Source organism: Belonocnema kinseyi, chromosome 5, assembly GCF_010883055.1.
Source record: "Belonocnema kinseyi isolate 2016_QV_RU_SX_M_011 chromosome 5, B_treatae_v1, whole genome shotgun sequence".
Taxonomy (NCBI): Eukaryota; Metazoa; Arthropoda; class Insecta; order Hymenoptera; family Cynipidae; genus Belonocnema; species Belonocnema kinseyi.
In genome coordinates this window covers 97878658-97891061 of record NC_046661.1, presented here as the reverse complement: position 1 = coordinate 97891061, position 12404 = coordinate 97878658, and the positions used below count along the sequence as shown (strand labels likewise).

Sequence of the window (12404 nt, the reverse complement as noted above, 5' to 3'; positions counted from 1 at the left end):
TTATTTTAGTTGAAAATGTAACTATTTTGTTGAAACTTTGTTTTGTTTTGTAAAAATCAACTTTTAACTTAAAATTCAACCATTCTAGTTGCGGAATCATCATTTTGGATAAAAATTCCTCCACTGAATGGAAAATTTAACTGCTTTGTTGAAAATTAATTTTTGTTGTTGAAAATTAATGTTCTAATCTAAAAATTTCACTATTCCAGGTTTAGTGAAAATGTTACATTTTTTATTTGAAAATTCAACATTATTGTTTGTAAATTGTATTATTATACTAAAAATTCATATTTCTTAGTTAATTTTTTTTTAACTGAAAAAATTCATCTTTTTTAGATTCATAGTCAAATACTTGCTTTAAAGTTTAACCACTTTGATGAAAAAAAATTATGAGAATTTAATAATTCAGATATCAATTTTCATCAATTATCAAAAATATTGCACTTGCTTTTCCTTTATATTATTACAGATAAGAAAATACTAAGATATAGAGAATTTTATTTTTTATTAATTTTATATTTTAATTTAAAAATTGCACAAGATAAGAAAATAATCGCGCGAGTAGCGGCCTGTTTATTTTGTAGTTAATGTGAAAAATAGTCTCCATATTAATGATCACTTAAAACAAAAGTACAAAAAGTGTAACAAATTATTTCAAAATTAATTGTAAAATACGTTTAATGTTACATGCATTGATAACAAATATTATATCTAAGAATTACTCAAATAAATACTCACATGAATAAGAATAAAAATTTGAAAACGAAAAAAAATCTATTAATTAATTTCACAAAACGATTCTGAATTTGTTCAAAACTAAAGAACTTACAGATTTAAACGTTGAAATTTGAACTGTTTCAATTTAAAAAGCCTTAAAGTTAAACAAAATTATTTTATGTTATTGAATTTTTAAGTATGAATAATTACTTAACCATTATTTATTTTAAATGACTCAAAAATAATAAGTATTTCGTTTCAAATAAAAATTAAAATCGTTGAATTTGTAATATCTCTAACTGAAAATTGCTTCAAAAAGATATAATATTAAACATTTAGAAATTTATTGATTCATTCTTCAATTTTTCTGAGTTTGAATGTTATGGTGGCATAAGTAATTTTACGCTTGGAATAAAAATTTCGAATCTTTGTGAAGTCTTTGGAAATCCTTTTAAAACCTTTGTGAAATATTTCTGCAATTTTGAAAATTTTCTAAGATATCTTGAAATAATTTGGAATCTTGAAATATAAAGACAAAGATGAAAAATTGTTTTATTTCATTACCTGGTTCTTCAGAATCGCTGATAGACCCAGCAAGTGTTGCTTCGTTCGCAGCTTTTGTAATTTTTTGAAGATGACTATTTTCTTCGCAAAGCTCTTGATATTTTTCCTTGTCAGCAGCGCGTTCCTAGAATTTAAAAAAGAATTTTACTTGGATCATTTCAGAATAAAAGCGTTTGAAATTGGTAAATTTTGTATTGACAATTTTTTGACAGAAAATTAAAAAATTCGAAACCTTCAAACTACATTTTTTTTTTAATTTTGAACCTTTTCTTAAGAAGAAGATGCAATTGTTTCATTTTTCATTCAAACCGTTCAAAATAGAACAATTTTATTTTTAATTAAAAAATCTAGAAATTGAATGATTTCAGATTAAGATTTCAAAAATAATAAATTTTCATAATATTAAAAATTGAATATTTTCCAATGAAAAGTTTAAAAAATAGATACTTTAAAACATAAAGAAATGAAAATTGTATTTTTTCTTATTGAAAGCATTAAAAATTGAGAACTTTTGAATTTTACTCAATTTAAATTCGAAACGATTAAATGGGAAACATTAAAAATGAAAAAATGTGTACTTGAGAACCATGAAAGTCAAACCAATTCGAACTTCATTTAAAACTTTTAGTCTTTAAAAATTCTGCTACTTCAGAAAAAGTTAGAATCATTTAGAAATTAACAATTTTTAAATGGTGAATTGTGCTTCTAAAAATTCAAATATTTTAACTTTAATCGCAAAATTTAAATTGCTCAGATTACTTGTAGGTAAATTGATATCATATAAAAATTACCAATTTAAAAATGTTTAATTACACTTTTCGAAATTCATCCATTTTAGTTTTAATCGCAAAATTTAGATAACTTAAATTAATTTAGGTAAATTTAAATTGTTCAGAAATGAAGCATTTCAATCATACTTTTCGGAATTCAACAATTTCAATTTTAGCATCAAAATGTAAACTTATGATAGGGGAAAATTAAATGTTTAGCCTTTACTATAAAAATTCAGAACTTTAAACTTGTAACCATAACAATTTTAAGAGATAATTCAATTATTCAATAGATTTTTCTAAAAGCTGAGCCCGGAATGTTGAAGTATTTGGAGCGCTTTTTAAATAATAATAATATATAATTATTATTAATATAAATAATATATAATAATACTTATATAACAATAATAATTTTTAAAAATTCAGTAATCCATGCCTCATTCTAAAATCTGCTAATTTTTAAGGCTCAATTTTGAAAAATTATTGTTTTAATTTTTCATTGTTTTGAATTTATTCTGGGGGCATTTAGATAAAAAAATGTTAAATTACATATCCTTGAAACTCAAAAGTGTGCAACTATCAAGTCTTTGAATTTAATACTCTACGATTTTCGAAAAATTAAGAAACCAGAAAGTTTTGTACGTTTAAAATTAAAACCAAATAATTTATAATATTTAAATTTAAAATTATTATATTGAAAAATAAATATCAAGGCAATTTTTTAATATTAAAAAATGAAATTATCCTGACATTTTAAATATTGCTTCCTTATAAAGGGAGGTCTGTAATTACCTAAATTTTCAAATACATATATTTTTTAACACTTTTAGATATAATCATTGACGATATTTTTCTCTATATTATTATATTATTATTAAACTATCGTTTAAAAGGAAAACAAAATTATATTAAGCCTACGTGGAATCAAAATGTTCATAAAATAAGCACAAATAAATATACCCATAGTGTAAAATTCTATGATTTTTCCGTGACTAATTTTTCATTTTAAACCCTTAATATTCAAGTACTAGCATTTTAATCTTGTAATACCTTCAACATAGAATATTTTATAAACGGAATGAGACAGTATTTCATAAACAAATTTAAAATTTTCAAATTTATTATTTCATTAAAAAAACATATTTTCTATAATAAAAGATGGATTTTTAACAAAATAACCGAATTATTAACATACTAGTTGAATATTCAACCTAAAAAGACAAATTCCCAACGAAAAAGTGTCATAGTTTATATTGCAATAAAAAAAGAATGAAATTTATACCCAAAAAAAAATAATTCTAAATATGACTTCAGCACAAAATTAATGTCTCGAAACTGATGCATTTTGACTAAACAAAAAAGAAATTTCAAACTGAAAAATTATTTTTTTACCAAAAAATTCGAATGTTCAGTTGAAAAAAATCAAACTTCAAAAAATAGAAGTTACATTTTTGGTTAAAAAATGAATTTTAAACCCAAAAAACAATATATTCCGCTAAAAGGTTAAATTTTCAACGAATGAAAATAAAATAAAAAGAAAATTTCAATGAAAAAAACAAACATTTAACAATATAGTTTATGTTTACCCAAGTAGTTGAATTTTAAAATAAAAAAGATTAAATTTTAACAAAATAAATAAAATTTCGAACAAACAGATAAATTTTCAACTAAAAATATAAATCTTTAGTAAAAAAAGTGATTTTCTAACAATTTGGTTCAACCAAATCTTTCATACAAAATTAATTGAATACTCAAGCAAGGAAGAATGATTTTTAACCGAAAAGTTGCATTTTAATTTTGAAAAATTAAGTTTCTTCTAAAACAGATCAAGTTTTAAATCAAAAAGATAAATTTAAAAAAATAGTTGAATTTTATGTTAAAAGAGATTTAAGTCGAGTTTTCACGATCAAAATATGAAATTTTAAAAAAGAAACAAGTTTTTTATGGAGAAAAAATTAATTTTCCATCAACGAAGACGAATTTTTGACCCAAAAGAAGGACTTTTTAACTAATTTGTTGAATTCTCTATTAAATAGTTACATTTTTATAAAAAAAGATTAAATTTCTCTTCAAGCAGACACATTTTAATTACAAAAACAAAAAGTTGAGCTTGCATCCAAAAAATATTCCAGTTGATTCTGCAAGATCAAAAATGGATTTTTTAAACAAAAAAATAAACTTCTACAAAAAAATTGAATGTTCAATTCAAAGAAAATTTTTTCGACCGAAAAGGATGAATTTTTAACAAAATATTTGAAATTTTTTTCAAAACAGATGGATTTTTAGTTAAATAAAAACAAACTTTAAAAAATAGTTGAATTTTCATCCAGAATATATTTCAGTTCTTTTTTCAACACCCAAAAATTATATTTATACAGAAGAATTTTCAACCAAACAGTTGAATTTTTATCCAATAAAGATAAAATTTTTGCCAACGCATGTGAAATTTTAAATAAAAAAGACAAACATAAATTTAATAAATTTATAGACTAAAATCTGTCTGTTAGAATCCGTATTTCCAAAATCTTTCACTTTAACAGATTTTAATTTTAGATTTTAATTCTTAAGTGTAAATTTTATTTTAAAGAATTTGAAACAGAAGATTTTAGATAAACAATATTATTAGTTAATCAACTGCCAATATAAATTAATAGTGATTTTTAAAATGGAACTGTTCTTTAAGATTTAAAAATTGAATAAAAATTAATTTTACAAGACGATTCGAAATCAGTTCACAATTTTAGAATTTCTAGTTTCTAATTGTCCGATTGAAACTTTATCAACTATTTTCAATTTTTAAATAACTTCAAAATAATATATTCATAATTAAAAGCTTTTATTAAATTTCACGTATTATTTTAGCCTGAAATATTACATTTTAAAACCATTCAATTTGAAAATTTTATTTCAGAAAAAAAATAATGAATTAATATTTAGAAATATCTGACTGTTTATTTAAAATCAGTAACTATAGTTAAATATTAAAAACTAAATTTTGAACGTTACATATTAATTGTTCTATTTAAAAAAATTAATTTGTAAGAAAAATTGTTGAACTTCAATGTACAATAAAAAATAATTTAAGCAACGTGTGTCTACGTGCACCGACGAAATCCGGCTATTAGTAAAAAAATTTCGGTGTAAATAGCCCACGGCCTAATTTAAAACAAAATATATATTTTGGCAGATTTCGCACAAAAAATTTAAAAGCTATTTAAAAAATTTGAAACACTGGAGATGAATAAAAAAATTTTCTTAGGAAAATTAAAAATGATTTTGCATCTTTAAAAAGATAATTTTAAGTGAATATATAAAAAAAAAATTAGAAAGATTTAAGAAATTATCAAAAATGAATGTGGAAGATTTTAAGGAAATTTATTTAATTTGGCAGAATTTAAAAAAAAAAGATAAAAAATTGGATTCATTTTAAAGGATGTTTAGAAGTTCTGAAATAATTTCAAAAATAATAAGAAATCTAAAAAATGTAAACAACATGTTTCAAGATTTTCAAATAAAATTTGGAAGCATTTTAAGGATTTTTTAAGCATTTGAAATACAAATAATTTAACTTTCAATTTAAGAAGTGTTCATTTATCAGATTTGAATACAAAATTATTAAATTAAAAACTTTTAAACCCTGAATCGTCTATTATTCGTATTCAATCATTGTTTTATACTTCAAAAAAATATTGTAAAAGCACTTCTATGCAAAAATTAATGTACATCTTTAAAATTGTACCTACTCTTTCTAGTTCCAGTTTTCGGCACTAGGTGGTGAAAAGGTAGACAACCATTCCCAATAAAATTGTAAAATTCGAAGCCTCCAGAAATTCAGAAATTTCAGTCAAAATATTTTCGAATTAAAGGATTTAAAGCAACAAACAAAAACTTTAGTTTCAAGGCCCAAAAATTAATTTCCTTTTAAAAATACACATTCAAAACTATAATTTTAAATTAGGATATTTTTTTTTAAGATTATAAATAGATTATTAATAAGTATCATATGTAGTATAACGGGACTTTACACATATTTTTACTAACACATGTGATTTCCTGAAAAAAAATCGTTTAAAATTGAAGAATTTTAAATATTGTGAAGCTTTAAATTTAAATTATTCTCAAAACTAACAAAAAAAAAATGGTTTAAATCATTTTCGGACATAATAATTAAAGAACCTTTTAATAATTACCAAGGCCATATCGTTGAGAAGCTGTTTGTATTTTATAATCTCCGCCTCTAATTCCAACACTTTGTCCGCTCGTCTCCTTGACGAATTTAGTTGCTCTTCCAACATCTCTCTCGTTTCCATCAGAACTCTGAAAGCGATTAAATTTTTGTTTCGTCTAAATACATAATTATTTTGTAAGACAAATATAAAGCGGATTTTTAAATATAGATATTTGCAAAAAAAAATATTTAATAGAATTTAAGTGAAACGAGGATATTGTTATCCTACCTATTATCCTCGCGCAATTCTTCTATTCGAGTTTTATAAAATTCGATGTCAGTAAGTTTTTCACGATAGCGAGTTACTTCCATTTCAAGGCGATCCGCCCTTTCCGCTCTTTCGATTACAGCGTCAAGCTCATCCCTGTAAGATTTTGCGGTCCTAGCTTCCAGCACCAGTTCCTGATTCTGAAATTAAAATATTTAACTTCAAAATTCTTTGTGAAATTAAAAAAAAAAAGACGAATCTGGCGCTAAAATTTAAAAAATGTCTCGATTCAAAATTGAATCCTAATTTTTTCTCTCGTCTTTTTTTTATTCTTATTTATTTTAATCGCACTCTAAAGTATAATTTATTATTTACAAGGTGTCTAACTAAATTGTGTTTTCTTGTGATTGAATAATTAAATTTCCAGAATTTAAAAAAAAAACATTTTTTAACCAAAGTGGTAAATTATCAGCTTACATGATCATTATTTAACTGGAATACTTAAATTTTCAACAAAAAGGAAGAATTTTAAAACCAAAAGATTAATTTGCCACACAGAAAGACGATTTTTTAAACAAAATATATCAATTTTGTATCAAAAAGAAAAAATTTCAAGCAAATAGTTGATTTTTAAACTAACAAAGATCATTTTTCAAACAAAAATGCAACATTTAAATTTTCAGGTAGAAAAATTAATTTTCAAACTGTTGCATATTCGACTAAAATTATGACTCTTTTAACTGGAATAATTGCATTTCCAATTAGAAGACGAATTTCCGACCAAAAAGATTCATTGCTACCAGAAGAGATTAATTTTGAACTAAAATCATGGAATTTTCCATTGGAATAAATTACATTTACAGTTAAAAATAATAATTTTCAACACGAAAATGTCTTTTCAACTCAAATGATGAATATTTAACTGTAATGGTTGAATTTTAAAATAAGAACATAAATTTTTCACTTGAATGATGAATCTTGAACCAGAATAATTGATAAAAAATAATAAAAATAAAAAATAATAATTTCTAACAAAAAAAAACTAATTTTCAAACAAATTAATAAATTTTCCACTGAAATTATAAATTTTTCATTTTTATAGTTAAATTATAAACCAAGAAAAGGATTTTTCACTGAAATTATGTATATTTAATCAGAATAATTGATTTTTCAATCAAGACGATAAATTTCTAACAAAAGGACGAATTTTCAACCAAAAAAGATAATTTTTAAACTAAAAATTTAACACTTACATTTTTAGTTAAAATAATTAATGGCCAAATAAAGAGATTAATTTGGATCTAAAATTATGTAATATTCAAATGGAACAAATTTCAGTTTGAGCTAAAAAAATATATATAACTTATAATTTAATTAATTATAATTTATATTCACAATAATTGTATAAACAAAAACGTTTTTCATCCCAAATTTTTTATTTCAAACACTTCTAATTTTAAATTTTGTAAGTCTTTAAAAAAAGCATTTTTAAATTCTTTGAATGAAAAATATACACTTAAAAATTAAAATCTAAAATGCGAAATTTCTCAAATAAAATAAAATGCAATTTAAATTTAATGTTAGGTTTTAAAAATTAAGGCTTAACCAAACAGGTGAACTATCAACTAAAATTATGGAATATTCCATTGGAATAAGTTAAATGTTCATTTCGAAAAATTACTTTCCATACAAAAAAATAACTTTCAAAAAAATAGTTACATTTTTAAATAAGGTGGTAAATTTTTAATAAAATTGTAAATATTTACCTAAAATTTTTAAATTTTTAACTAAAGCGATGAATATTTAACTATAATAATTGAATTTTTGACCAAAAATATTAATTTCCAACCAAAAGGATTAATTTCTACTAAGAAATATGAATTTTCAACTCAAAAAGAGAATTTTTCAACCAAAAATTGAATAACTAAATTTTTAGTCAAAAAATGAATTAAAGAAACAGATGAATTTTTAACTAAAATTATGGAATATTTAACTGGAATATTAATTACATTATCAATTTTTAAAAAATGGTGCACCAAAAGACATCCAAATTAAAAGAAAACAAGTTTTCAATCAAACAGCTCATTTTTCAACCAAAAAAATAAATTTTTAATTAAAACGATGAACCTTCAATCAAATAAAATTATTTTTTAACAACAGAAGTCTCTTCAACTGTTCAATTCCAATGAACATAAGATTTCAAATTGTGTAGTTTAACGTAATTTAATTTAAAATTGTATAGAAACCCTGCACTTATTTGGAAACAAATAAATTTTATAAGAAGTTAATGAAAAATTCTATTTTCCTACAATTCAGGATTTTTTTAATTTACAATTTATCTTACCTCTTGCTTTAATTTTGCGAGTAACATTTTGTTGTGCTCCAGCTCTTCCTTGCATTCTAGCAAAGACTCCGTCTTTTCCTCTCTGTCAAGAAAAAAAATACATAAACAAAAAAAAAATATCGACAAAATTTAAAAAAATTTAATAGTATGTCTTTTCGAATTCAGAAGCTTCTAAATTTATTATTCAGAAATTGGGAAACTGACAGATCCAAATACTTGAAAAGTGGCTTCAACTAAATACAAAAATTTTTGCAGTTCAAAAAAAGCGATCGTCCAAATTCTAAAATTCGCAATATAAAATATTTCCCAAGTTTGACACTTTAAATTTAAAATCTTTAAAATTTCAAAATTTCGAAAGTATTGTATTTTCATTTAAAAATAATCTGCAAACAATTTTTTTTATTTCAGATAGTTTCAAAATCCTTAAAAAGCTTCAAAATTTTATTTAAAAATCTTGAAAAATTTACATGTTTTGCATTTTTCAAATTTTGAATTATTTTTGAAAATTTTTCAGAACTTCTACACATTTTTTAAAAATTATTTGAATTTTTCCTAACATTTTTTAAAAAATCTTGCCAAAATAAAAAATATTTCCTTAAAATCTTCCATATTCATTTTTTAAAAACATTTTTGAAATGTTTGAAATCTTTTTAAATATTATCTTAAAATTAATCTTTCAAAATAAAAATAAAAAGTTGACAATTTTCATAGGAACCTTAAGAAAATGTTTTTCATTCTTTTGAAGCCTTGAAGCTTCTAAATTTCTGTTCAAAATCTGCAGAAATCTATATTTTTCAAAATTAGGCCATCGCTTAAATGATTTAAAAAATATTTCACTCTTTATATTAAATTTAATCTTTTCAGACCTTCTAAATATCTGTTCAGCTTGCTCAAATTTTTTTAGGTGATAATTATTTATTTATGCATCAAAATTTAACAATTTTACTTACAACTTAAAAGTTTTCAAATAGAAAAATTAAAATTGTAACGGCAAAGTTAATTCTTTTGTTTAATTTTGAATATTTGTTTTCTTAATGCTGATTTTAAATTGCAATTGATATCTTTCTTAATTAAAAAATTTTAAATTGACAAATTTCAGACTGAAACAATATGTGGAATTTAATAATTATTCAATGATAAATTAATAAATAAAAATTAACAATGAAGTAATTAATAAATAGTAATTAGAAATCTATATTTTGAAGTTATTTTTAAATCGAAAATAGTTTATAAAGTTTCAATCGGGTGGTTCCATTTGTTTAACTAGTAAGACTTTCCAATTGAAACGCTTTAATTTTCAACATTAAGATCTGGAAATTCTTTAATTTTTTACCGATTCCGAATCGTCTTGTAAATTCAATTTTTTTATTATTCACTTGTTAATCCTTAATGTACAATTCAATTTTAAAAATGACTATAACTACGCACTGTAAACTGAATGACACCAGAGAAGAAATATAATTCTACAGATTATTAATTTAAAAACTGTTAAAATCGAACTTTGGACAGAATTTCACTCTCTAAATATTTGTAAAATTTCAGGACAAAAAATAAATATAAAATATAAAATCTTTAATTTATCATCTAAAAATAAGCGAAATTTAATTGAGAAGAAAATTAAATCTACTTTTAATAAGTCTCAAAGTTATCAAACTTTCGGCAACAATGTAAATCAGAAATTTTGTCAGGAGTACCAAGTTTTAAGCATAAAAAATTATGTTAAATTCTCTCAATTCTATCTAAAATTCGAAAAAAAGTATTAAATCAACATTTCGAAAGTGATAAAGTTTTCTTTAGAATTATAACTTAAGAGATTTTGTAAGAATTCGAATTCTTTCAATCTTTAAGGCTTCCAAATCGAATCAGGGTGGCGATTCAGTAAAGGTTCAGTTGAAAAAATTAATTTTCAACAACAGCAAAAAAACATTTTAACAAAATAGTTCAATTTTCAACCAAAGAGATGAATTTTCAAAAAATATATGAATATTGAACAGAAATAATTAAATTTTAAACCAAAAAGATGGATTTTTAAACAAGAAAATTAATTTTCCACCAACAAATACAATTTTTCAACAAAATACATGAATTTTTAACATAATAGTTGAATTTTTAATTAAAGGAGACCAATTTTCAACCGAATAGTTAGAAAATATAATTTTACACCAATCTGAAGAGTTTTCAATCAAAACAATGAATAACAAAAAATTAATTTCTACAAAAAAAAAGATAAATTGTAAACTGAAACTTAAATGACTAAATTTTAAGTTGAAAAAAACTAGGGCTTCGCCAAGCAAGAGAATTATCAACTAAAATTATGGAATATTCAATTGAAATAAGTTAAATTTTCATATAAAAAAAAACTTTCCATAAAAAAAATAACATTTTCATATAAAGTGATGAATTTTTAAATAGTGTAAATAATTATCTAAAATTGTTGCATTTTTAACTGAAGCGATGAATCTTTAAGTATAATAATTGAATTTTCGACCGAAAAGATTAATTTTCAATCAAAAGGATTAATTTGTAACAAAAAAAAAAACATGAATTTTCAACTGAAAAAGATAAGTTTTCAACCAAAAATTAAATGATTAAATTTTTGGTAAAAAAATTAATATTTCAAGAAAGAGATCAACTTTTAACTAAAATTATGGAATATTTAACTGAAATAATAATTACATTTTCAGTTTAAAAAAATGGTCAACCAAAAGACATCCAAATGAAAAAAAAACAAGTTTTCAATCAAACAGCTCAATTTTTCAACCAAAAAAATGAAGTTTTAATTAAAAAGATGAACCTTCAACCAAACAAAATTAATTTTTAACAAAAGAATTTAACTTTCAATAAAATAATTTTATATGAAACCTAAAAGATAATTTTTCAACTAAAATAATGAATATTTAACTGAAATACTTGAATTTTTAAGCGAAAAGAAGAATATTTAAACAAGAGGATCAACTTTCAAAGAAAAAGATAATTTTCTAAAAAAAAAAAAATATTTTTCAACAGAATACGTGTATTTTCAAAGAAATAGTTGATTTTTTAATAAAAAGACCATTTTTCATCTAAATTCTTGAACTTTGAACTAGAAAATACCAATTTTCAACAAAAATGAAATAGTTAAATTTTCAGTTGAAGAAATTAATTTTCAACCAAACTGATTAATTTTTTACTGAAATTATGAAGCCTTCACTGGAAAAGTTGAATTTTATGCCAAAAATATGCATTTTTAACCATAAAGATTAATTTTCTACAAAAATAGAATGGTTAATTTTTCTGTTAAAAATCTAATTTTTAACAAAACAAACAAAAAACGAAAACGGATTTTTAGGAAAATAGTTCAATTTTCTACTAAAGTAATCAATTTTTCGATGAAAAAACTCATTTTCAACAAATTAGATACATTTTCAATCAGAAATGAATTCTCAATTAAAATTATAAATTCAAAAATTGCCTGTTCCAAAAGGATTGTTTCTGTTATTATTATTACACCATTAAGCCATTTCCCTTTCGGGGTAGGCGTGACTCACTCGGCAGGGGAAAGGAGTAGTGTGTGGATGGGATAGAGATTTTTCA

The 12404-nt window shown here is 22.2% G+C and overlaps 1 protein-coding gene across 1 annotated transcript in view; it reads right to left on the bottom strand.

The window, feature by feature from the left end:
* The window catches only part of LOC117173799 (girdin-like), a 68882-nt gene that overhangs the window by 39695 nt on the left and 16783 nt on the right, over positions 1-12404 (bottom strand). The window contains exons 7-10 of the mRNA XM_033362442.1: positions 8832-8913; positions 6509-6687; positions 6242-6368; positions 1282-1405 (exon numbers count right to left, since the gene is read on the bottom strand). Coding sequence (XP_033218333.1) covers positions 1282-1405; positions 6242-6368; positions 6509-6687; positions 8832-8913 — 512 coding nt within the window. The remainder of the gene's footprint in view (positions 1-1281; positions 1406-6241; positions 6369-6508; positions 6688-8831; positions 8914-12404) is intronic.